This window comes from Scyliorhinus torazame, chromosome 5 (assembly GCF_047496885.1).
Source record: "Scyliorhinus torazame isolate Kashiwa2021f chromosome 5, sScyTor2.1, whole genome shotgun sequence".
NCBI classification, from domain to species: domain Eukaryota; kingdom Metazoa; phylum Chordata; class Chondrichthyes; order Carcharhiniformes; family Scyliorhinidae; genus Scyliorhinus; species Scyliorhinus torazame.
In genome coordinates, this window is record NC_092711.1 from 204,751,152 (window position 1) to 204,777,934 (window position 26,783).

Here is a 26,783-nt window from a genome sequence, read left to right on the forward strand (position 1 = left end):
GGTATGTGTGTTGTGCTCATTCCCTAAAGGTGCGTTAGGCTGATTGGGCCTGAATCATCTTGCTCAAGTTACGTAATTGTTGACGGTCAAGTGATAGGTCCGGTTGTGAATCTTGCTTCGGTGGATAATGACTTTGGATAGTCACCCGAGAAGTTTGTGGTTTGGACTGTTGCTCCTCCTATTGATGCAGGATGTGTGATAAAGAGCAAAGATCAACCAGGTCACGAGGATTGGTGGGCTGCAGTGGTGGGGAGGGGAGGGAGCCGAGCGTGTCTGCAGAGCGTGGATAGGAAGAGAGCAGATATATTCATACACATGAGCAGCCTTTTGGTCTCTAACCAATTTGGTAGCCAATTACGACAAAAGGAAACCTCTCCCACAGGCCCGACCACAATTCCCTGAGCTGAACTTCCCAAGCTCATCCGGTAGATAAAATAATGCACCGCTCTAATCGTTAATGATTGTAGTTGGATGTGGGCCAGCACTGCGCTGGGTTCATCAACATTGCAAGCCCAAAGTCACCAGTTTACTTACGTTAGTGTATGAGTTTATGTAACAGTTAGATCCAGACTTTGTGCTGCAAATATCAGGGTGGACAGATTGGGGGAGGGGGTAGAGAATGAGGTTGATCTGGGCAGCTTCTCGGTGATTAGAATTCATCATTGGGAATGGGGAAGTTGAAGATTCTCTATGGGGGAGGGGATATTCCTAAACGCTAACTCACCACCACCCAATAAACATTTCAACATTTCGATTTGCCCGAGACATTATTGTCTGGTATTTACTGCTTCCAAGCATTTTCGGAATGTTGTCCACACTGACCATTTACAACAGCAGTGAATGACTTGATTTCATGTATCGGGAGGTGGGGGCACTTGGATTTGGCAGCTATTCTTGGGCCTGCACAGCCCTGCGTCTCCACATCATGGCGATAATGATTGGCTAACCTGCTCCTGGTATAAAGCATTGTGCTTCAGAAGAAGGATAGTTTGAAGCAAACCAGTATTTCAGCTCAGATTGGGGCTGGGCCACACTTGATGAGGCTTTTTTGGCATAAATATTAAACCATTTCCTGGTTTAGTGCTGAAAACGTTTAATTTTGTTTGTTTGCAACTCTTTGAGGGCTCAGGGTTTGCAGCATATTCGTCAACACGACTGACCTTTGATAGTGATGCTTTGCATTGTTTGTTGCAAATCGAGTGTTAATTGGCTTCTTGCTTACCTCCTATTCTGTGGCCTCGAGGTATACGTCATTGAACTGGTAAATCACAACCCTAGTCTGGTGGTCCAGGTTCAAATCTCACCAAGGTCGATGGTTGAATTTGAATTCGGAAATAAATCTCCATCCCGAAAGAAGTCCCTTCGTTCCACCACTCTGGTGGTGTAACGTTTGGTTTCCTAGTCCTAAAGCTCTGGAATTCCGTTCCTCGCTTTTCTTTAAGGCGCTCCTTCAAAATGGCCTCTGGGATTTAGCTTTGATCACCTTTCCTTTATTTTTAAATTTACAGTACCCAATTATTTTTTTTTCCAATTAAGGGACAATTTGGCGTGGCCAATCGACCTAGCCTGCACATCTTTGGATTGTGGGGGTGAAACCCACGCGGATACGGGGAGAATGTGCAAACTCCACACAGACAGTGACCCAGAGCAGGGATTGAAAACGGGTCCTCAGCGCTGCAGTCCCAGTGCTATCCACTGCGCCACATGCCGCCCTTTTGATCACCTGTCCTAGTATCTCCTTGTGTGGCTGGGCTATGGTATGTCCAGTTATGTTCCTGTGAAAGATCGTGGGGTCGTTCTGTTTTGTTAAAGGTACTTACCGATAAAAGTCATCCAAACGCAATCTGGCTATGATTGTGTGATTTACAGATGATTTGATGCTTAATTGTGCCACTGTCTTCCTGTTGACAATGAGCTGGGCATTCGAAACAAAAGCGGATGGATTACCAATGAACTGTCAATCATTAAGCTGAAATATCGGACGCTTTGCACAGCTATGTTCCAAAACTACCTCTGCCCCTTAGCCAAACTGTCCCAGCACAGCCACAACGCAGGATCATCTTCCCAGCAATGTGAGAAACAGGTATGTCAAACAAAAGTGCAACAGGGCAGCACCGTGGGCATTGGTTAGCACTGCTGCCTCACGGTGCCGAGGTCCCAGGTTCGATCCCGGCTCTGGGTCACTGTCCGTGCGGAATTTGCACATTCTCCCCGTGTTTGCGTGGGTTTCGCCCCTAAAGATGTGCAGGGTCGGTGGATTGGCCACGCTAAATTGCCCTTTAATTGGAAAAAAATTAATTGGGTACTCTAAATTTTAAAAAAAGTGCAACAAATTCAATCCAGCCAATTACTTTCCCATCAATCTGCTCTCCACCATCAACACGTTGATGGAAGGTGTCATCCATTGTGCTATTAAGTCGCACATACTCAGCAATAGCCATAGAGTCTTACAGTAAGAAGAGGTCCTTCGGCCAATCGAGTCTGCACTCATCCCACTTTCCAGCGCTTGGCCCCTAGCCTTGAATGTTATCGGCCATGATCGTGATGAATGGCGGAGCAGGCTCGAAGGGCCAAGAGACCTCCTCCTGCTCCTATCTTCTATGTATATATGTTATGACATGTCAGGTGTTTATCCAAGTACTTTTTAAAGGTTGTAAGGTTTCACGTCTTTAGTATCTTACCAGGCAGTGTATTCCAGACTCCCACCGACCCCTGGGTGAAAAGACTTTCCTCAAATCCCCTCTAAGCTCTCTCTCTGCTAATCACCTTAAAATTATGTCCCCTCGTTATTGACCCTTTAACTAAGGGGAATAGCTGATTCTTATCCATTCTGACCATAATCTTATACACATTAACTGCACACAGTACTTCAGCTGTGCCCTAACCAGAGCTTTCTACAGCTCCAACATAACCTCCCTGCCTTTATGATCTATGGTATGACTGATGAAGGCAAACATTTTGGATGCTTTCTTAACCACCCTATTAACCTGTCCTGCCACCTTCAGGAATCTGTGGCCACGCACCCTCTGAGCTTCGTTGTGTCATGCCATTCATTGAGTATTCCCTTATTGCGTTACTCCTTCCAAAGTGCACCACCTCACACTTTTCAGGGTTAAATTTCATCTGCCACTGATCTGCCTATTTGATCAATCCGTATATCGGTCTATATGTCAGTAGGAAAGTTGAGGGCTCAGTGGGCTAGACAGCTGGTTTGTGATGCAGAAGAAGGGCAGCAGCTTGGGTTCAATTCCCATACCGGCTGAGGTTACCTTGCCCCTTGCCTGAGGTGTGGTGATCCCCAGGTTAAATCACCACCTCAAAGGGGAAAGTAGCCTAGGGCCATCTGGCACTATACCGTTACCTTTCAAATGAGGAACAATGGCGGATGTTCAAGGAGACAGTAAATACCTCTCATTTAAAGTATATTCCTGAGAGGAAGAAGAATTATAAAAAGGAGAAAAATGTTCCATGGCTAAACAAGGAAGTCAAGGAAGGCATAAAAGCAAAAATTAGGGCTGACTATACTGCAAAAGCTGGAAGATTGGGAGAACTTTTAAGGTTCCGCAAAAGTCTACTAAAAATAAAATCAAAAGAGCAAAGATGAACTGCGCAAGGAAACTAGCAAAAAACATAAACACTGATACCAAAATCTTCTGTAAGTATAAAAAGAGGAAGAGTAAATGTTGGCCCTTTAGAGGACGATACTGGTGATGTAATAATGGGGAACACAGAGGTGGCGGGAAGCACTGTCTTCACGACAAAGGATAATCATTTTCCAAAAGCTGCAGTTAGTGCAGAGGAACCTAGTGCCATAACCATCATTAAAGAGAAGGTATTGAATAAACGAATGGCATTAAAGGCAGATAAGTTTCCGGAACCTGATGGCCTGCACCTTGTGTGTTAAAGGAGGTAGCAGCAGAGATAGTCGATGCCTTGGTTATGATATTTCAAAATTCCCTGGATTCTGGAAAGGTCCCGGTGGATTGGAAAGACACTAATGCGACGCCCCTTTTTAAACCGGGAGAGAGGCAAAAAGTAGGAAGCTACAGACCGGTTTGCTTCACCTCTGTGATGGGGAAGTTGCTGGAATCAATCCTTAAGAAGGAGATGACTGAACATTTGAAAAGACAAAGCTCAATCCACCATTGTCAGCATGGTTTAGTGGAGGATAAGTCATGCTTGACAAACTTGCTTGAGTTCTTTTGAGGATGTAACCAGCAAGGTGGATAATGGGGAACCTATGGATGTGGTATCTCTAGACTTTCAGAAGGGGTTCGACAAGGTGCCACATAAAAACTGATCCAGAAGGTGAGACTATAGGGGATTAAGGGTAGAATACTAGATTGGATTGAAGATTGGCTGACTGACAGAAAGCAGAGGGATGGGATAAATTTCTGGCTGGCAAACTGTAAATAGCGGGGTGCCGCAGGGGTCAGTCCTCGGACCTCAACTGTTTACAATCTATATGAATGATCTACAAGCAGGGACAGAGTGTAACATAGCAAAGTTTCCGGACAATACTAAAATAGGTGGGAAAGCAGGCAGTGAAGAGAAGATAGGGACATAGGCTAGGAAAATGGGCCAAAATTTGGCAGACGGAATTTAACGTGGATAAGTGTGAGATTATCCATTTTGGCTATAAACATAGATTACATAGATTACATAGAACATACAGTGCAGAAGGAGGCCATTCGGCCCATCGAGTCTGCACCGACCCACATTAATCCCTCACTTCCACCTTATCCCCGCAACCCAATAACCCCTCCCAACCTTTATGGACACTACGGGTAATTTAGCATGGCCAATCCACCTAACCTGCACGTCTTTGGACTGTGGGAGGAAACCGGAGCACCCGGAGGAAACCCACGCGGACACGGGGAGAACGTGCAAACTCCGCACAGACAGTGACCCAGCGGGGAATCGAACCTGGGACCCTGGCGCTGTGAAGCCACAGTGATAATCACTTGTGCTACCGTGCTGCCCAAACATAAACATAAGAACAAAGAACAATACAGCAGAGGAACAGGCCCTCCAAGCCTGTACTGGTCATGGTACCATCTTTGGCCAAACCCTCAGCACTTCCTGGTGTCAAATCCCAAATAGAAAAGCAAATTATTATTTAAGTGGAAAGCAGATTCAAAATGCATTTGGGCAGAGGGATTTGGGTGTCTTTTCATGAATCGCAGAAAGTCGGTACGCAGGTACAGCATGTAATGAAAAAAGCAAATGGGAAGCTGGCATTTATTGCAGAAGGACTGGAGTATAAAAGTAGAACAGTGTTGTTGCAATTGGTGAGACCACATCTGGAGTATTGTGTCCAGTTTTGGTCTCCTTATTTGAGGAAGGATGTGGTGGCATTGGAGGTAGTTCAGAGGAGGTTTCCGGGGATGAAAGGGTTGGCACATGAGATTATACTCGCTGGAGTTTAGAAGGATGAGAGGGGATCTGATCGAGGTATATAAAATACTAAAATGGATTGATGAAGCAAACATAGACCAAATGTTCCCCCGTGTGGGGCAATCTAGACCGAATGATCACAGATGCAAGTTGAGAGGCGGTAGATTTAAAATAGAGATAAGGAGGAACTACTTCCCGCAGAGGGTGGTAAATATTTGGAACTCACTGCCCCATAATACAGTGGAGTTTGAATCATTAAATAATTTCAAGAAGGAGACGGATATATGTTTTTAAAATAAATTTAGAGTACCCAATTCATTTTTTCCAATCAAGGAACAATTTAGTGTGGCCAATCCACCTACCCTGCACATCTTTGAGTTATGGGGCGAAATCTACGCAAACCCAGGGAGAATGTGCAAACTCCACACGGACAGTGACCCTAAGCCGGGATCGAACCTGGGACCTCGGTGCCGTGAGGCAGCAGTGCTAACCATTGTGCCACCGTGCTGTCCAGATAGGTATATTTCTGATAAAAAATCAGGTTAAAGGGATATGGGGAGGTGGATTTTACATCGGAAACAGATCAGGCCATGATCTGATTGAATGGTTAAGCAGGCTCGAAGGACTGAATTGCCTCCTTCTGCACCTAATACCTATGTTCCTATGTATATCCTCCTGTAACCTCAGCTCTTCTTCCTCGCTATTAACCACCCTGCCAAACATTTTGTCATCCGCAAACTTACTCATCATCTTCCCCCCACCCCCCCACCCCACCCCCATACATACACATTCTCAGTGATATCCGGACACCAGCCTCCAGTCACAGAAACAGTCTTCTACCACCACACTCTGTCTCCTACCACTAAGCCAGGTTTGAAGCCAACTTGCCAGGTTTCCCTGACAAATATTGATGCCACGCAATGCACATCTCCAGCAAGAGAGAATTTTACTACCTCCCCTTGACATCCAATGACATTACCATTGTTTGTTTGTTTGTTTTTAAATTTAGAGTATCCAATTATTTTTTTCCCCAATTAATGGGTAATTTAGCGTGGCCAATCCACCTACCCTGCACATCTTTGGGTGAAACCGATGGGGAGAATGTGCAAACTCCACACGGACAGTGACCCAGGGTCGGATTACCATTGTTGAATGTCCCACTATCAACATCCTGAAGATTACCCAACAACCTTAAAGCATAACCAAAACAGGACTGCACGGTGCCGCAGTGGTTAGCACTGCTGCCTCATGGCACCGAGGACCCTGGTTCGGTGCTGGCCCCTGGTCACTGTCTGTGGGGAGTTTGCACATTCTCTCCATGTCAGTGTGAGCCTCACTCCCACAACCCAAAGATGTGCAAGGCAGGTGGATTGCCCATGCTAAATTCCCCCTTATTTGGGCACTTTAAATTTGAAAAAAATAATTTAAAAAAATAACCAAAACAGTTATATAAATAATGTGGCTACATAAGCAGGTCACACGCTGGGAATTCTGTGGTAATTTGCCTCCTGACTCCCTGAAGCCTGTCCAGCATCTACGAGGCTGGATGTAATACTCTCCACTTGCCTGATGCGGCAGCACCAACAACACGAATAAACTCAACACTATCAAATACAAAGCAGACCACATGATTGACACCCCATCCACCACCTCAACAGGCAATCCACCCCATCCTGTCTCCCATCCCTGCTCCCCTTGTCCCAACCTGCCTTCCCCCCATTCCCCCCCCCCCCCCCCACCGTCCCAACCTCTCGCTCTCCCACCCTGGCCCAACCCCTCCCCCATCCCAACATCTCTTTCGTCCCCCACCGGCCCAACCTCCCACTCTCCCATCCTGTCCGAACCTCTTGCCCTCCCTTCCCATCCCCCCATCTCAACCTCTCTCTCCTCCAGTCCCAACAACTCTCTCACCCCCATCCCAACATCTCTCTTCCCCCCCTCCCCAACATCTGTCTTCCTCCCCATCGCCCCAACATCTGTCTTCCTCCCCACCGCCCCAACATCTGTCTTCCTCCCCCACCGCCCCAACATCTGTCTTCCTCCCCAGTGCCCCAACATCTGTCTTCCCACCGCCCCAACATCTGTCTTCCTCTCACCGCCCCAAATTCTGTCTTCCTCCCCACTGCCCCAACATCTGTCTTCCTCCCCACTGCCCCAACATCTGTCTTCCTCCCCACTGCCCCAACATCTGTCTTCCTCCCCACCGCCCCAACATCTGTCTTCTTCCCCACTGCCCCAACATCTGTCTTCCTCCTACCGCCCCAACAGCTGTCGTCCTCCCACCGCCCCAACATCTGTCTTCCTCCTCACTGCCCCAACATCTGTCTTCCTCTCCACCGCCCCAACATCTGCCTTACTCCCCACCGCCCCACCATCGTCCTTCCTCCCCAACATCTGCCTTCCTCCTCACCGTCCCAATATCTGTCTTCCTCTCCACCGCCCCAACATCTGCCTTACTCCCCACTGCCCCAACATCTGCCTTCCTCCCCACCACCCCAACATCTGCCTTCCTCCCCACCGCCCCAACATCTGCCTTCCTCCCCACCGCCCCAACATCTGCCTTCCTCCCCACCGCCCCAACATCTGCCTTCCTCCCCACCGCCCCAACATCTGCCTTCCTCCCCACCGCCCCAACATCTGCCTTCCTCCCCGCCGCACCAACATCCGCCTTCTTCCCCACGACCCCAACATCTGTCTTCCTCCCCACCGTGCCAACATCTCTCTCTCCCCTTCCCTCCCGACCCCTCTCTTCCTCCCCCGCCCCGACCGACCTGTTTCTCCCAACAGCCCCGACCCCTCTCTCTCCCCTTTCCCCTGCTCCCACCCTCCCCCCGCACCAGTTGCTCCAATCCCCCACTTCCAGTCTAGACTTTGTTTCCTTACCCTCTCTTTACGATGGCATCTCATGCCTCCTCGCTCCACCTCCGAGCTGGTTTCTACATTAACCTGCAATCTTACGAACCAAATTCGTGGCTGCAGTATTCCACGAGAGGCCTTCCCTTAATGCTTGTGTTGCTGACTGGGGACTTAATGTCTTCTGATGCTTGTCAATTGCTTGAATTTGCATTGCTCAGTCTCAGCCAAAGGGAACCTGTGGATTTGCTTTACATAGATTTCCAGAAGGTATTTGGCAAAGTGCCACGTCAAAGGTTATAAAATATTCACCTGAGGAAGGAGCAGCACTCCGAAAGCTAGTGACATCGAATCAAACCTGTTGGACTTTAACCTGGTGTTGTAAGACTTCGTACTGTTATAAAATAAGAGCTCATGCCTTCGACAGTAACATTTCAGCATGGATAAAAAATTGGCTAGCGAACGGGATGCAGAGTAGGTATAAATGGGTCATTTTCAGGTTGGCATGATGTGATGAGTGGAGTACCACAGAGGTCAATGCTGGGGTGTCACCTATTTACAGTTCTATTGAATGAAATGATCAAATGTTGATAATTGCTGATGATACAAAGATAGGTAGGAAAGTAGTTGTGAAGTGGATATGAGGAATCTGCAATAGAAAAGCAGCAAATTATCTAACTGGGGAGCGATTGCAGAGCTGTGATGTGCAGAGGGATCTGGGTGTCCTGGTATATGAATTACACACAGCTAGCATGCTGCTACAGCAAGTGATTAGGAAGAGAAATGTAATGCTGAGAGGGGAATGAAATACAAAAGTAGGAATGTTTTGCTACATTTGCACAGTTCTGGTTGACACAATTGCATTAGAAGCAGTTCCGAGAAGGTTCACGCGACTGATTCCTGGGATCGGGGTGTTATATGAGCAAAGGTTGCAGAGGCTGGACCTGTACCCATTGGGGTACAGAAGAGAAGGCGATTGAAATGTACAAGATCCTGAGGGGATTTGACGATGAATTCTGAGAGGATGTTTCCTTTTGTGGGAGAGACTGGAATTAGGTGACACTGTTTAAAGATATGAGGTCTCCCATTTAAGATAGCGATGTGGAGAAATATTTTCTCTTGAGGGTTGTGCATCTGTGGACTTTCTTCACCAGGGAGCAGTGGGGTCATTGAATACTTTTAAGGTTCAGTTGGATTCTTGAGGGCAAGGGAGTCAAGTGCATGGGAGCAGGGAAGAAAAGTGGAATCCATAGAATCCCTACGGTGCAGAAGAAGGCCATTCGGCCCATTGGGTCTACACCGATTCCCCGAAAGAGCACTCTAGCTAGGCCCCACTCTCCTGCCATGTCCCTGTAACCACGCCCATTGATCATGGCCAATTCACCTAAACTTGCACATCTTTGGACTGTGGATGGAAACCAGAGCACCCGGAGGGGACCCACATAGACACAGGGAAAATGTGCAAACTCCACACAATTGCCCAAGGCTGGAATCAAACCCGGGTCTCTGGGGCTGTGGGGCATCAGTACTAACTGCTGTGCCACCCGTTGAGTTGAGGGCAAAATCAGATAAGCGTTTGATCTTATTGAATGGTGGAGCAGGCTCGGCCTACTCCTCCTAATTCATATGTTCGTCACGTATATCCTGGTTATACGCCTCCCACCATTTAATGCTCACTGCGGACATTGACCCTTCTGACTGCAGCCCAGCATCATGGATCTGAGGCCCAGTTTTGTGGTTCACAAGGCCCACTCTGCCAGCACTGCATCAACTTTCGAAACCTTTTACCTCAAAAGTTGTCTTTCTCTTTCTCGTCTGAAGGAAGTTGCCGATTTATCACGTACACACCTGACACAATATCGGAGGATAGTGTCTGACTGTGTAAGGAATGATGGCTTGAGTAGGTGGCCGCTTCCTTTGTGGGTCATGCTGCAAAGATCATACTTCAGTCAGACAGATTTGGTCATTAAATGTGCGTCAAAACTCTCCACAAAGACTCACTGTGCTCGAAGGTACATCCAGGCTGCTTTGCCCATTGACGTCTTTGAATTAGAGCCCAGAGCCTCGTGTGAGAGGTACAGTGTGTGTTTTGTTGCTGAAGGTGGTGGATTTTGGCTTTAATATTAACAGGAAAAAGCCCAACCTCTTCCCCTGGCATTCCGGAACACTCCACAGAGAGCTTCGCGATACAGTATAGCTGGTCCACAACTTCCCAATGGATGTCTATGCTGAAGGCATGGACAGTACCACCATTCAGAGTGGTGTATGGGTGGACCCAGTCACTACTGAAGGCATCTTGTTTCCTGTCAGTTGTTGAAGCCAACTTCTGGTAACTTCAAATCCTCTCATCCTAAGGACAGTGGCTCAAGGTTAGCTACAGAAAATCTATACCTTGTGGGTGGATGGAAAGTTTGTGCTGTTTTCCTGGTGGGTTACGTTTTGCTGCTGCTGCTGCTAGTTCCTCACCACCGTTCGCCCTGTTAATTGTTTATGGGCATATTGCACATGGTGACAACGTCTTTCTGTACCTAAGCTCAACTTAATGTTTAGCAATGGTGAGCATATATTGGATCCTGTGATTTCTGTGCTGTTTCATCTTAATCTGAATAACTGGCAATCACAAGTTTGAATTCTGTTTCCATTTACCAGTCCGTCCCTGGGTTCACCATACTTCACTCTCGGTCTTATATGCCGCAATCCCCCTTCCCTGTTTCAGCTGGCTGCTTTTGCATCCCACCCGACCTTCTCATGTCTCCCTTTCCCTCTCCACACTTTCCATCTTATCCAATTTTCTCCCCCCTCCCGCATCCTCCCTGGCCCCCGTATTCTCCCCGGCCCTCGCATACTCTCGCCCCCGCTTCCTCCCCCGTCCCCGCTTCCTCCCTCGCCGGCTGGAACACACGGACGTAGTTGATTTTTATTTAAATTCTACCTATTCTCATACAATAAAGGCTGCCCAATCCATTGGGATTTGCAGAAGTTATCGTGAAGCAGTTACACTGGTTTTTACCTTCCACTCCCCACATTGTGCCGTGGTAATTATTCGGTGAACCTGGGTCCTCTGCTATAAGCCGTGGCTAGTGAATCAGCGTTGTGTCAGTTTGCAGTTGTGGTAATATTACCGGGAGCTGTGAAATTCTGCCTGTTAACAAAACAAGAACCTTATTTATAAATGAAAATGAAGAGGGGAACTGGTGAGAAATCTCGCAATTCTATCCCATGAAATGTACCACTTTGCTCTTCCACCCAGTTTACTGATGGGAACTTAACGGGCCAAATGGCCTCCAATGCCACTATGATTCTAATTCACTGGCATGTACTGCTTCACAGTCTTTGGCACTAATAGATTCAATCAGGTTAATCGGGCACTAATAGATTCCAGTGGTTTTTCCTCAAGGCAGCTGCAGTCCAGTTTCCAAATACATTGAGGTACATGGCATATCGTGGCTCCCGTATAGTGCCTGCTCTTTCTGTCGGGAATTAACTCTGAAATGGATGGAAATTGTCCTGGGAGTGATCTTGGTTGTCAAGAGGTTTTTTTCCCAAATTGGCCTTGTCTTCTTCTCTCTCTTGGGATTTTGTCAGCGATCCTGATGTAGCTGTTTCTGGCTGAAATAAGCAGCGTGCGTCGGACACTATGACCGGAAATTTTGAAATTGACGTTAATACAAATGGCTACACACAGCCCTGTGTAGACAACAAAATACCGAAAAAACACAAAGCCAATAAGGGAATCATCGACCTCCATGTTCGTCCAGTTCCATGTCAACATGCTTGAGTCTGAAATGGCTGTGCAAGTTGCCCAGCTGTATGAAACCCCATAGAATGGCAATGGCGCACCCACAGGACAACTGGGGATGGCAAGTAAATGCCAACCTTTCCAATGTGGCTCGCATCCCTGATATTGTACCAATAAACCCGTATATCGAGGCTCAAAGTGTCAAAAACCATAATCTCCATTGTCTTTAGGCTTCCTACTGATGTCCATCCCCAATAATGGATTGGGGGGGGGGGGGAGAGCTGCTTGTCAGGTTTCTACCAGAGATGGGGCCTGTGCAAAGTCCTGGGGGAAACCTATGGGGAGGCCGTGACACTGTAAGCTGAAGACCACTTCTTTGCTGCAGCTTTTCACTCACTTGGCATCTCGATAATGAATTGGGGACCGGTTTGGCTCTGTTGGCTGGACTGTTGGTTCGCGACGCAGAGCAAGGCCAACAGTGTAGGTTGAATTCCCGTCCCAGCTGAGGTTATTCGTGAAGGCCCCGCCTTCTCAACCTTGCCCCTTGCCTGAGGTGTGGTGATGCTCGGGTTAAATCACCACCAGTCAGCTCTCCCTCTCAAAGGGGAAAGCAGCCTATGGTCATCTGGGACTATGGCAACTTTACTTACTGATGAATTGGAGGGACAGTGCAGATTAAAGCTGGAAGGCCTGTCCTATCAAGGTGCCCTCTACTCTGCTGGAGCCTGGATTCAGTGGCAGATCCTGTTGCATTCTGAAAGACAGTGCCTCTGACAGTTCAGCACTCCCTGAGTGCTGCGCTGGAGTTTCAGCCAAATCTTTTGTCTTCCAGTCACTCGGGCGGCTTGAACCCACAACCTTTGACCTCGAGGTGAGAGTGCAGCCCGTTGAGTCACAGCAGACACTTTAATCCCAAATACACTCATTGTTCAAGAACATTTTGTATTTTTTAATGTGTAAACTGAGCGTTAAAAGTTCTTCTGCCAACTCCTTTTAATATTCCAGCCTTGCTCTTGTGAGGGAGAGGGACACTCCCTCTTCTGAAACTTCGATTTCCCAGCCTGCCTTTAGATTTACAATCAATGAGCGAAATAGCATTGGAGAAAATCGAACAAAGATTCTGGTCGCTATCTGCTTTGGTTAGAAGGCTCGACCTCGGCCCAGAGTGGCACCACCTCCATATGTCGGGTACTGTTCTTCCAACAGTATTACTGTGACCACAGCACAAGGGAATGTGTGGAAATGGAAGTTATTTAGCTGATGCAACAGTGCCCGTGTTCAGCCTACAATGAGCTAAGAACCAAAATCTGCATGGCAGTTTGTTGACAAAATGAAGTGGAGTGCAGTGCTTGGGGATGACAGCAGATTGCTTTGCATGGGAGATTAGGCATGCATTAAAGTCCCTTATCTTGCCTGGATTACTGTGTGGACGAATGGGGGTGGAGGGAGGGGTGGTGGGGGTCAGCACTATGAGGTGGATTCTTCTGTGAGTATGCGGGTATGAGATTTTATGTGTGTCTGTTTGTGCTTGTGAGACAGAGGGAAGAAGACACAGTGTAGGCGTTTCCCTGGCACCCAGTGGCCTTTGACCACTGGCAGGGGGTCTAGCAAATGGTCAGCAGCTTGTCCCCCGGGTAGAGGGAATGATGGGCATTGTCGGGTGAAGGAAGAAAGAGCCCAAGAAATGGGGGGGGGGGGGGGGGGAGAAAAAGAAACAGAAAATAACTTGTCTTGAGCCAAGGCTGCGGAGTACAATCCTGCCCATTGAGCTACTAATTCAGATTGCACTCTGCCAAAGACTGAGGACATTGTTGCAATAAGAAAACAAACCTAGAAGTTTATTTTTGGTATTTAGTTTGTCACAGCAGCTGCCAAGTGGCTAGAATATCGACTGACAAATCGAGCGCAGAGAGAGAGCCAGCTCACTCATTAAAGAACTTTCATTGTGTAATCACAGCAGGTTTATGCATGGGGTCTAAGAAATCTCCATGTCTCTTACACTTCTATCTGCCTTGTTCTGCAAAAACCGCCTGTTATCCAGAAATTAGCAGGAATAAAATGACCCATTTTCTGGATTGAGTGTACGTTAACTCCACTTTAAAATGTGGTTTCCAGATGACATTCTCCAGACAGGTAGTCGGAGAGTATTGACCAGAGAAAGGATTATAGGGATTGAATTAATTTGCAACTGTCCTCTTACTTGTTTAATTGAGCTTCCCAGCCTGATCTGTCCATTCGTTGTCATCTCCTGCACTTTATGTTGTCATTTGTAACCTCTAGTAGAGGAAACCTCTCACTTTCACCAATTAATTCCAAAGACAAAATGAGTTGATCCAGTGAAGTTCAGAACAGTTACCCTGAATCTGTGCTGGAGCAATCATACCAGTTGCACAGGCACACACTCGTCCAAAGCACGGTAGCATTGTGGATAGCACAATTGCTTCACAGCTCCAGGGTCTCAGGTTCGATTCCGGCTTGGGTCACTGTCTGTGTGGAGTCTGCACATCCTCCCCATGTGTGTGTGGGTTTCCTCCGGGTGCTCCGGTTTCCTCCCACAGTCCAAAGATGTGCAGGTTAGGTGGATTGGCCATGATAAATTGCCCTTAGTGTCCAAAATTGCCCTTAGTGTTGGGTGGGGTTATTGGGTTATGGGGATAGGGTGGAGATGTGGACCTTGGGTAGGGTGCTCTTTTCAGGAGCCGGTGCAGACTCGATGGGCCGAATGGCCTCCTTCTGCACTGTAAATTCTATGAAAACCCTTTGTCAATCTAATACTAATCCTATTGCCCTCAACCCATACCACTGTATCAATTCCACATCACCCCACTACTCCCTTCTCTTCGCCATAGCCCTATATCTCGTCATACTGCAACCATTTCTACACTGATCTCTTCAGAGATATAATGGTTTCTGCCAAAACATTCAATACTCCAACAACACTCTAACAACACTCTCGGTAAAGAGTTTGCTCCTAACATCTCTCTTCACAGTCTTAATGACAGTGTTCAATTGATAACCACTCTTCGTTGATTCCCCAATCAGAAAGAAAACCCTTTTCCCCCACGTTTCCTTCACCCAGAAACATGGTCTTTAGAAATCTCCAACTTTCCATTTCCAGGAGGGGTGGCCAAAAATTGAGTTTGATTAAATATAAATAGCGGCAATGGCCAAAATGTTCTGGTTGTGCCGGCCATGGGAATTGTTGTGAGCGGGACAGAGCAGGGAAAGGTCTGTTGACTTTGGGTGGGAGGACAGGAAGGTCTGCCCTACTTGTTTTTGTTTCTGCTGCTTTCCCCTATGCCAGTTCCCCATTCCGCTCCTGCATTCTCCTGAAATCCAGCCACTCTTTAAATTCTCTATTTATCTTCTTCCTCCAGCTCCAAACTCATCAGTTCCATTAAACATGCTTCCTGCCCCCACCAACACATTCCTACTCATGTCCTCACCTGCACACTGTGCTGGCTGACATTATCATTCATACCCTCTCCTGTGGTGCTGTGCATTTGCTGTTATGGGTCAGGGTTTAGAGAACCCCAAAGTATATCATGGAGTTCACCTGACCCACAACTTTTAATAGATTGTGGTATGTGGAGCACAAGGCTCAGTCTACAGGTATGGTACAGCAGAAATGGACCAGTGTTTTTTTTAAAACAAAACAATGTTTATTCTATGAACTCAAGTTTTAAAACAAACTGTGAATATCTTAGCAACCAGTAAATCAAATACACCCGCCAAAGAATACAACACTAAGTAACCTGTATGCTGTCCTTTTAACACCCAAAAGACTTAATAAACCTTCAAACAGGGGCACATTAGAGCCCTTTTTACAATTCTGAGTTCACCCAAATGATCCATAGATAGTCTTTTGATGGCAGAGATCAACAGCAGTGCAGTTCCCTTTTAACTTCAGATTCAGCTCACTGAAAAGCACACCCACCCAAGCTTTCTCAAACTGAAACTAAAAAAGCAGAAGTAGAGCTCAGCTCCACCCACACTCTGACATCACTCCAGTGACATGACCAGCTCCATTTCTTAAAGGTACATTTCTTAAACACCCATTTCTTATAGGGTACTCTCACATGACATTGCCCTCTAAAACCATTGGCATCACCCTGGTTTTCAGGAAAGTTACCCTTGACCCACTCCTGTGTCGTTCAGTTCCGTGAGACTGTTTATTGCCTGGATATACTTATTCTTGCCAATCCTAGCGGTAGCTTCTCTGCCCTTCAGTGCACTGTGTAACCGATGTGTCCATCCATGGCTGTCTCCTCTTCCTTGGTGTGATGCTGTCCCTTGGTGACACCATTCACAGTTACAGGGTCAGCTTCCACATGTAGATCAACTAATGCCAACTCTGATTCTCCACCATCCTCCTCCAAACTGTTCGCCAGGTATCCAACATTGGATGAAGTCACCTTCAACCAGACATTCAGAAGACAAAACCTATCATCTTAGTCCGTGACCACGAACTCTGTTCCCCGCTTGGCTTAACCAGGTTGTCTGAGGCTTAACCAGATTGTTCACAACTTTAGTGTCTCGCTTGAGCTCAGTCCTAACCTTTATTCCAGACTGTCCATTGTCTCTCCTACCCCCACGACTGTCTAATTCCTCAGCCTCTAATTCACTCAATTTCACCCCAGACTAGAATAACCCAGTTCTCTGCTAGCTGACCTCTTATTTTACAGTAAGCCCACCAAATTGCTGCCCATATTCTATCCTGAGTGAAAACCCACTCGTCCATTAGCCCTGTGAGCGCTGATCTAGATTGGTTTCCAATGCTTTTTAAATTTAGAATAGTGTGGGAGAGGGTGTGGCAGGAGAGATGGTGAGCAGAGTTGAAATAGACAATTCTAAACCTACTATCCAAACCCCGGCTTCATATGATGCAGAACATCTGCATCACTCGTCTCTCTTCTGCCCACCCTGGGCCCATTTCACACCTGACTGGGCGCATATCCTGTCAGTGGCAATTTCTGATCTCATGGTAGTTTTTGCTCGATTAAGAATTCCTGCCTGCAGGCATGGCACAGGGTCCACCCCTGGAGTGTAGCAAGTGTGCTGGAAGGAATGAGGCAACTTAGAGTCTGAAGATGACAATGCCACATTATTTATATTAGACAGCCAGTACAGTGGTTAGCACTGATGCCTCACAGCTCCAGTGACCCCGAGTTTGATTCCAACCTTGGAAGATTGTCTGTGTTGCCTTTGCACATTCTGCCCGTGTCTGCATGGGTTTCCTCCAGGTGCTCTGGTTTCCTTCCACATTCCAACGCTGTGCACGTTAGGTGGATTGGCCATGTTAAATTGCCCCTTAGTGTCCAGAGGTTAGGTGCAGTTACAAGGATGGGCATAGATAGGGTGCTCTTTTGGAGGGTTGTGCAGATTCGATGGGCCGAATGGCCTACTTTTGCACTGCAGAGATTCTATGATTCTATATTAAAACAGCACCACCACAAATGCGATCATCTTCGATCACGGCATTCCTTCAATGCTGTGCTAACTTCACTCTGTCCCACGCGCCAAAGCTTAATGTCGAGCATTTTCTGAAAGACGTCTCTACTCAAGATTGGTTCGTCCTTCCCATCAAGCACATGTGTGTGGAGTGGGAGAGGGCCCGTAATGGGGCAAGAACAAAATCAGAAATAAAAAGCCAACAGAAAATGCTGGAAATGCACAGTAAGTGCGCCAGCATCTGCAAAGAGACAGAAGATAGGCCACTATGGGTGTGGGCCCATCATTATAACTGGAAGTCTCTCAATAACTGGTGGTGTACCACACCAGTAAGCTTAGGCTTGTGAAAGTTGTGATTTGCTGATTGGAAGGATGGGAAGTGCTCGCATTCGCCTCCCTTTATTCTGAACCATTCAGGGAAAAGGATATTAGACTTTTGCCTGGAGGAAAGGGAATGGCTGGTCGTTAATGATTCAGAGCTCCAACTGGCAGTTTTAAGATAATGAAAAAGATAAACGCCCATCAGTGTCATCATGTAGGAACTTGTTACAAATGTTTGTTGAGTGTCAGAGACTGTGCTGTCAAAAGGAATCACCCTGCTCTTTGATCTGGCAGGGCCGACACATCACATTTTGGTAGGAGAGGTTGTTGTTTTCTGCAATGTGCAATTCTAGACTTTTCTGTAATTCTCAATGGCCCAGCCTATTTTTCATGCCCTTTGCCTTTGTCCTCCCTATCCCCAAACCCTCCACCCCACATTCTTTTATCCATCTATCCAATTTAATTTTCACTGCTGACTACGACTTTTTGCCTCGCTCACTACATCTGGAAATGAATTCCATGGCCTCCTTCAGCCAATGCTCTGAATGGTTAACAAATAGGTTAGACCAAGGAGAGCCAATGGATGTTATCTATCTTGACTTCCAAAAGGCCTTTGATAAGGTGCCTCACGGGAGACTGCTGAGTAAAATAAGGGCCCATGGTATTCGAGGCAAGGTACTAACATGGATTGACGATTGGCTGTCAGGCAGAAGGCAGAGAGTTGGGATAAAAGGTTCTTTTTCGGAATGGCAACCGGTGACGAGTGGTGTCCCGCAGGGTTCAGTGTTGGGGCCACAGCTGTTCTCTTTATATATTAACGATCTAGATGACGGGACTGAGGGCATTCTGGCTAAGTTTGCCAATGATGCAAAGATAGGTGGCGGGGCAGGTAGTATGGAGGAGGTGGGGAGGCTGCAGAAAGATTTAGACAGTTTAGGAGAGTGGTCCAAGAAATGGCTGATGAAATTCAACGTGGGCAAGTGCGAGGTCTTGCACTTTGGAAAAAAGAATAGAGGCATGGACTATTTTCTAAACGGTGACAAAATTCATAATGCTGAAGTGCAAAGGAACTTGGGAGTCCTAGTCCAGGATTCTCTAAAGGTAAACTTGCAGGTTGAGTCCGTAATTAAGAAAGCAAATGCAATGTTGTCATTCATCTCAAGAGGCTTAGAATATAAAAGCAGGGATGCACTTCTGAAGCTTTATAAAGCGTTAGTTAGGCCCTATTTAGAATACTGTGAGCAATTTTGGGCCCCACACCTCAGGAAGGACATACTGCCACTGGAGAGGGTCCAGCGGAGATTCACACGGATGATCCCAGTAATGGTAGGCCTAACATACGATGAACGTCTGAGGATCCTGGGATTATAGTCATTGGAGTTTAAGAGGTTGAGGGGAGATCTAATAGAAACTTACAAGATAATGAATGGCTTAGATAGGGTGAATGTAGGGAAGTTGTTTCCATTAGCAGGGGAGACTAGGACCCGGGGGCACAGCCTTCGAATAAAAGGGAGTCACTTTAGAACAGAGATGAGGAGAAATTTCTTCAGCCAGAGAGTGGTGGGTCTGTGGAATTCATTGCCACAGAGGGCGGTGGAGGCCGGGACGTTGAGTGTCTTTAAGACAGAAGTTGATAAATTCTTGATTTCTCGAGGAATTAAGGGCTATGGAGAGAGAGCGGGTAAATGGAGTTGAAATCAGCCATGATTGAATGGTGGAGTGGACTCGATGGGCCGAATGGCCTTACTTCCGCTCCTATGTCTTATGGTGTTATGGTTATCATCTGGCGATAAAGGGAGTTGAATGCGAGCTCTGCCCAGCTTTCCAAACTGTAAGTCGCAACTTCCTTCAGCCTAGCTTGCTGGTGTGGTGCACCACCGGTTATTGAGTGACCTGCACTTTTGAGGCTGGGCCCACAACCCAAGCGACTGCCACAATCCTCCTGTTCTCTCGCACGTTCTCTCTCCTCTGCAACCGTCCTTTAGTGTGGCAACATTTATCTGGTTGAGGCATTTTTGGAAGAAAAACTTGGTTGGCACTTAATTTCTAGGTCTTTATCAATGGCATAGATTGCAAGACGGTTGAGAGGATTTTTCTCTCTCTGGTTAGCAATCAAAAATGAAGAACCCTTTTGTATTCAAGCACACATCCTAGAATTTTGCATTCATAAATCAGCCTTGAAATTATGCTCAGGGCTGTAGATTTTCTCAGAAAAGTGTAAGGGGTTCCCCAAAAGCCATTAAAAGATCTTTGTTCCCAAATGACAGTTTTTTTTCCCTTTCTCCTGTTACTGACAAGGCAATGGCCCTGTTTGTGGTATTAGGATAGATTCAGGAATGTTTCCTCGCCATTATGGTGACCTCACAGTGGCCAGGGGTCACTCCTCAGTCCCAGTCACCTTTCATCTGGGTGTTGTAAGTCCACCAGGTAATCGCAGGTGAGTAAGGCCATTCAGCTCAACTTGGTTCTTTGGCCAGAAAGACCCTACAGTTTCCCCATTCTCCACCGTCCCCATACCCTTTCCCCTTCCCCCATATATTGCTCTTCCAACTTCTTCCATCGGGCAGGAGATACAGAAGTCTGAAAACGCGCACGAACAGACTCAAAAACAGCTTCTTCCCCACTGTCACCAGACTCCTAAATGACCCTCTTATGGACTGAGCTCATTAACACTACACCCTGTATGCTTCATCCGATGCCAGTGCTTTTGTAGTTACAATGTATATGTTGTGTTGCCCTATTCTGTATTTTCTTTTATTCCCTTTTCTTCTCATGTACTTAATGATCTGTTGAGCTGCTCACAGAAAAATACTTTTCACTGTACCTCGGTACACGTGACAATAAACAAATCCAATCCAATCCAATCCAATCATCCAGGAATCTACCCCATTGAGCTCTGGCAAAGAAGCAAATTGCACCGTGGTGGAGAAGATAGTTAAAAAGTTAGAACTCCTTGGAATGCGTGTTTTGCTGCTTGTCAATTCGACTGCTATCGTGAGGCTTTTTTTTTTAACTTTAAGTGAGGAAAACCTATCACTGTGCAAATGAGGCCTGCAGTTTGAACAGGGATAGAGTCATAGAATCCTTGCAGAAGGAGGCCATTCGACCTATCGAGTCTGCACCGACCCTCTGAAAGAGCACACTACCGAGGCCCACTATTTATCACACTACTTATCCTCGTAACCCTACCTAACCTTTGGACACCAAGGGGTCATTTAGCATGGTCAGTCCACCTAAGCTGCACATCTGTGGACTGTGGGAGGAAACCGGAGCACCCGAAGGAAACCCAGGCAGACACAGGAGAAAGTGCAATCTGCACACAGGCAGTCACCCAAGGCCAGAATTGAACCCTGGTCCCTAGTCCTATGAGGCAGCAGTGATAACCACTGTGTCATCATGCTATCCTGGCGGCACAGTAGAATAATGTGTCTTGTCCTGTTGATAGGTCTGTGAACTGTTCTTAACTGTGTTTAACTGTTCTTAACTGCAATTTTGTCTTGGTCTAAAATCAAAATGATAGTTCATTAGGAAAACAATCAGCATTGTGCAGGAGCTGTAATTAGGGTGTGGAAGGGACAATTTTTAAATTTTTTTATTGTTTTTGGTCCATGCGCCTCACTGGCAAGTTCACCTTTTGTTGCCCATTGAAGACAATGGGGAGTTTCCTTCTTGAACAGCTGATGTAAAGGTGATCTCACAGTTGAGTTCGGGAGAGAGTTCTAGGATTTTAACCTAGTAATGTTGAAGGAACGGCCGATATACATGCAAGTCAGGCTGATGTCTGATTTGGAGGGGGTCATGGAAACTGGTGGTGCTTCCACTGTCCTTGCCCTTCTAGCCAGTGGAGATCACGGGGTATTGGAGCTGCAGTGAGCATATGTGATGAACACCTGTCAGCTTATCACACCAAGCAACAGATCTTGATCTCACACAAATGTTATTTTTTCTGTTCTTCAGAATCACCGGGCAGATCCTGAGGGACTGTTTACCAAACTGGAGCGGATTGGAAAGGGGTCATTTGGTGAAGTCTTCAAAGGAATTGATAATCGGACACAGCAAGTAGTTGCTATCAAAATTATTGACCTAGAAGAAGCTGAAGATGAAATCGAAGATATCCAACAGGAAATAACTGTGCTGAGCCAGTGTGATAGCCCATATGTAACCAAATATTTTGGATCATATTTAAAGGTAATAGACATATTGATTTGCTTTGTTACAATCAAATCATAGAAGTTAAAGAACTAGAGGCCTTTGGCTCCATCATGCTTTTGAAGTGGAGCTATCGGCTCCAGTTCCATTTTCCTGTATCTTTATTTTTTTCTATTCAAATAGATTGCAGGGGCCTTTTTGAATCATTTATGTTCTTGTGGTAAAGAATTTCTTTTCCCTCCAATCATCTATATTATGACAAGTAACTTTCCCTAAGGTTTCCTCCCACAGGTCCCTAAAGACATGCATGTTAGGCGAATTGGATATTCTGAATTCTCTCTCCGTGTACCCGAAAAGGCGCCGGAGTGTGGCGACTAAGGGATTTTCACAGTAACTTCATTGCAGTATTAATGTAAGCCTACTTGTGACAATAATAAAGATTATTATTATTATATCTGTTGACCATTGCAAAAGCTTTCACAGTCCTGAAAAGACTCTCCAAGATACCCCCCTGAGACCTTCTCCCATTTGAGTCTATATTGCTCATGATGATCGCTCAATGCTGCTTACCATTCTGTGAATTTTGACAGTCCTATAATTGGGTGCTCAGAATGGCACTTGTGACTTAGATCTGACTAATGACGCAGCGGGACTCCATGCTGTGTTTCTGCTGAGGGAGGTGCTCCTCGTATCGAGAATGCGAGTGCATCCCTCAGTCCAGTTCTAGGATGTGTAGAGCACAATGGTAAAGTGAAACTGATTAGTCTGCTGAATAAATAATGTATTTTGGTGGCGGCTGACGGGGGTCTGGTACCCTTCCATTGGAACGTATTGTTCAATTTCCAGGCATCATGTGGTTTTACAAAAAATTCATTGGTAGGATGTGGATGTCACTGGCTAGGCCAGCATTGATTGCCTATCCAGAATTGCCCTTGGGAAAGTGGTGATGAACTGCCTTCTTGGATTACTGCAGTCCCCGAGGTGCAGGTACTGTTAGGGAGGGAGTTCCAGGATTTTTGACCCAGCGACAGTGAAAGAATCTAATTAGCGCATTTTCAAAGTGTAAGGCCCTTGATCAAGAGCATCCACAGTGGTGGATTTACGGCTGGAAGAGTCTCAGAAAGAGGAGGTAACTCAGGAGAAACTGTTTCCACTGGCAGGACAGTCTTTAACCAGAGGGGACAGATTTATGTAACGTAGGTGGCATGGTGGTTAGCACTGCTGCCTCACAGCACCAGGGACCCCGGGTTCAATTCCACCCTTGGGTGACTGTGTGGAGTTTGCACGTTCGCCCCTTTTCTGTGTGGGTTTCCTCCGGTGCTCCGGTTTCCTCCCACAGTCCAAAGATGTGCAGGTTTAGGTAGATTAACCATGCTAAATTGCTCAAAGTTTAGGTGGGGTTCAGGGGATGTGTGGGCCTCGGTGGGGTGCTCTTTCAGAGGGTCAGTGCAGACTCGATGGGCCGAATGGCCTCTTTCTGCACTGTAGTGATTCTATTTAAGATAATTGGCAAAATAACCTGAGGGGGTGTGGGAGGAGATACAAAATATTTTAATGCAACAAGTTATGATACGCATGTGCACTGCCTGCTAGGGAAGCAGATTCAAGAGCTACTTTCAAAAGGAATGCGCTCAGGAAAAAGTTACAGGGCTGTGCGTTTAAGTGCTGGAGAACAAGACCCTCTTCCAAGGAGCCAGTACAATGGGCCGAATGGCCTTCTGTACTGTGTGGTTTTGTGAGGATTCTGGGACACCATCTAGTTTCCTCTGGTCAACTTTTAATATCATCAGTGTTTGTGGGAGGGAGATGACTGATTGATTTCTAATCTGTGGTTTAGTTTCTCCATCCCTGCCATTCTCCAGTCATAGAATCCACAGTGCAGAAGGAGGCCATCCGGCCCACTGAGTCTGCACCGGCCCCTGGAAAGAGCACCCCTCGCCTCCTTGAGCATCCCCAAAACCCGCAACTCAGCAGCCCCACCCAACCTTTTTTGGACACTTAATGGTAATTTCTCATGGCCAATCCACCTAACCTGCACTTCTTTGGACAGTGGGAGGAAATCGGAGCACCCGGAGGAAACCCACGCAGGCACGGGGAGATTGTTCAGGCTCCGCACAGACAGTAACCCAAGCCATGAATCGAACCTGGGACCCTGGAGCTGTGAAGCAACTGTGCTACCAAGCAGTCCTCTCATTCAGGCATCCTATTTATCCTTCATCCCACCATTAACACATCTGATTTCAGCCATCTAAGCTTCATGCTCTGGGAATTCCCCAACCCCTTACCACCTCCCTTTTTAAAAAAAAATTTAGGGTCCCCAATTCATTTTTTCCAATTAAGAGGCAATTTAGTGTGGCCAATTCAGCTAGCCTGCACATTTTTGGGTTGTGGGGGCGAAACCCACGCAAACATGGGGAGAATGTGTAAACTCCACACGGACAGTGATCCAGGGCCGGGATCGAACATGCAATCTCGGCGCCGTGAGGCAGCAGTGCTACCACTGCGCCACCGTGCTGCCCCCCTTTCCACCTCCCTTGAAACCCTCCTTAAACCGACCTCATGGGAGCAAGCGTTTGATCACTCCTAATATTACAGCCTTTGGTACAGTGCCCATTTTGTTTCCCTCAGGCTTCAGTATAGCCTTTCTGTATGAAGGTGTGGTGATTGTCCCTTTAAGGGAAGCACAGCAGAGTAAGGGTCACCTGGCCTGGGTGACCAATCAAGACTCAGAGTGGGGAATCACCCCATTCCAGAACTAGCTGCAAACATGCTGTTGCTCTTGTAGATCCTTGTAAATAATTATTTTGTTAGTCACTAATGAAGTCTCTGAAAGTGCACCGTTACATAAAGGTACTATTTAAATACTGATGCTTTAATGCTGGTACGTTTGAAAAAAGAGTGACTTAAGGTAGCACAGAGTAAAGTAGTGACCCACCAACATTATTTAGCATAATTGTCAGCCATGCCTCAGGTGGTAGCCCTCATAATCTCTGAATCACAAGGTTCTGGCTTCCAATCTCACTCCAAAACCTGAGCGCAAAAATCAAGACTGATGCTCCAGCTCTGCACAAGAGTGCTGCGCTGTTGGAACTGCCATCTTTAAGAGGAGATCTTAGACAAGGGCTGCACCTGCCAGCTTGGTTGCTGGAAATGATCCTGTGCCACTATTTTGAAGTCGAACATGGCAGTTATTTCAGGTGTCCTGGCCTATATTTTCCCACAACCAACGTCACAATAAAACAGATTATTTGATCATTACCTACATTGCTGTTTATCGGAACTTGCTGTGAGCAAATTGACTGCTGTGTTTCCTACATCAATGTCTACACTTCAAAATAATTTCATTAGCTGCAAAGCACTTTGAGACATCTGATAGTCATAAAAGACACTACATAACGCAAGCTTTGTTTTTATAATTGAGGTGGTGTGATTAAGGAACTATGGGTAATGTAAACAACCAAAGGCAGTTAAGTTTGCACACATCACTCAGCAATGGAGATGAGTGATGGCTAGCTTGGGAGCCAGTTTAGTTCAATTGGCTGAATGGCTGGGTTGTGATGCAGAACAAGGCCAGCAGCGATGGTTCAATTCCCTTACCTGCTGAGGTTATTCATGAAGGCCCCACCTTCTCAACCTCGCCTCGCCGCTGAGGTGTGATGATCCTCGGGTTAAATCACCACCAGTCAGCTCTCCCTCTCAAAGGGGAAAGCAGCCTATGGTCTTCTGGGACTTTGGCGACTTTATTTAGTTACTTTAGTTTGTGTTACATGTTGGCTGTGGGAGGTACATTGACCAGAACACTGGGAGAATTTGCAGCTCTTCAAATAGTGAGGCAGCACGGTAGCACAGTTGCTTCACAGCTCCAGGGTCTCAGCTTCAATTCCCGGCTTGGGTCACTGCCTGTGCGGAGTCTGCACATCCTCCCCGTGTCTGCGTGGGTTTCCTCCGGTTTCCTCCCACAGCCCAAAGATGTGCAGGTTAGGTGGAATGGCCGTGCTATACACCCTTATTGTCCAAAAAAATGTTAGGTGGGGTTACTGGGTTATGGAGATAGGGTGGAGTTGTGGGCTTTGGTCGGGTGCTGTTTCCAGGGGCTGGTGTAGACTCGAAGGGCCGAATGGCCTCCTTCTGTACTGTAAAATCTATGCTTCTAGTGTCCTCTGAGATTTTATGCTACAAAGTGGGTTCAGAGTCAGTGGGGAGTGTAAAATTGAACGGATGGGATTCCCCCCCCCCCCCCCCCCACCCACCAAAAACCCAGGCGCATTTTCATCCTCACGTGGGCAGGGCCTCGGGTGGGAAATCCACCTATTCACAATAAGGCCCTTAAGTGTCCACTTAAAAAAACCTTGGGCGCAATTCTCCGGAAACGGCGCGATGTCCGCTGACTGGCGCCCAAAACGGCGCAAATCAGACGGGCATCGCGCTCCGCATCTTTGGGGGCCGAGCCCCAACATTGAGGGGCTAGGTCGGCGCCGGACGAATTTCCGCCCCGCCAGCTGGCGGAAAAGGCCTTTGGTGCCCCGCTAGCTGGCGGGGAAATCACATCTCCGGGCGGCGCATGCGCAGGAGCGTCAGCGGCCGCTGACGGCATTCCTGCGCATGCGCAGTGGAGGGAGTCTCTTCCACCTCCACCATGGTGGAGACCGTGGCGGAGGCAGAAGGGAAAGAGTGCCCCCACGGCACAGACCCGCCCGCGGATCGGTGGGCCCCGATCGCGGGCCAGGCCACCGTGGGGGCACCCCCCGGGGCCAGATCGCCCCGCGCCCCCCCCAGGACCCCAGAGCCCGCCCGCGCCGCCTTGTCCCGCTGGTAAGGTAGGTGGTTTAATTTACGCCAGAGGGACAGGCATTTTAGCGGCGGGACTTCGGCC

At 47.2% G+C, this 26,783-nt stretch overlaps 1 protein-coding gene across 1 annotated transcript in view; it reads left to right on the plus strand.

Annotated features, from left to right (window-relative positions):
* Positions 1-26,783, plus strand: part of stk26 (serine/threonine protein kinase 26) — a 164,907-nt gene that overhangs the window by 92,516 nt on the left and 45,608 nt on the right. Inside the window, exon 2 of the mRNA XM_072505037.1 lies at positions 21,719-21,949. Coding sequence (XP_072361138.1) covers positions 21,719-21,949 — 231 coding nt within the window. The remainder of the gene's footprint in view (positions 1-21,718; positions 21,950-26,783) is intronic.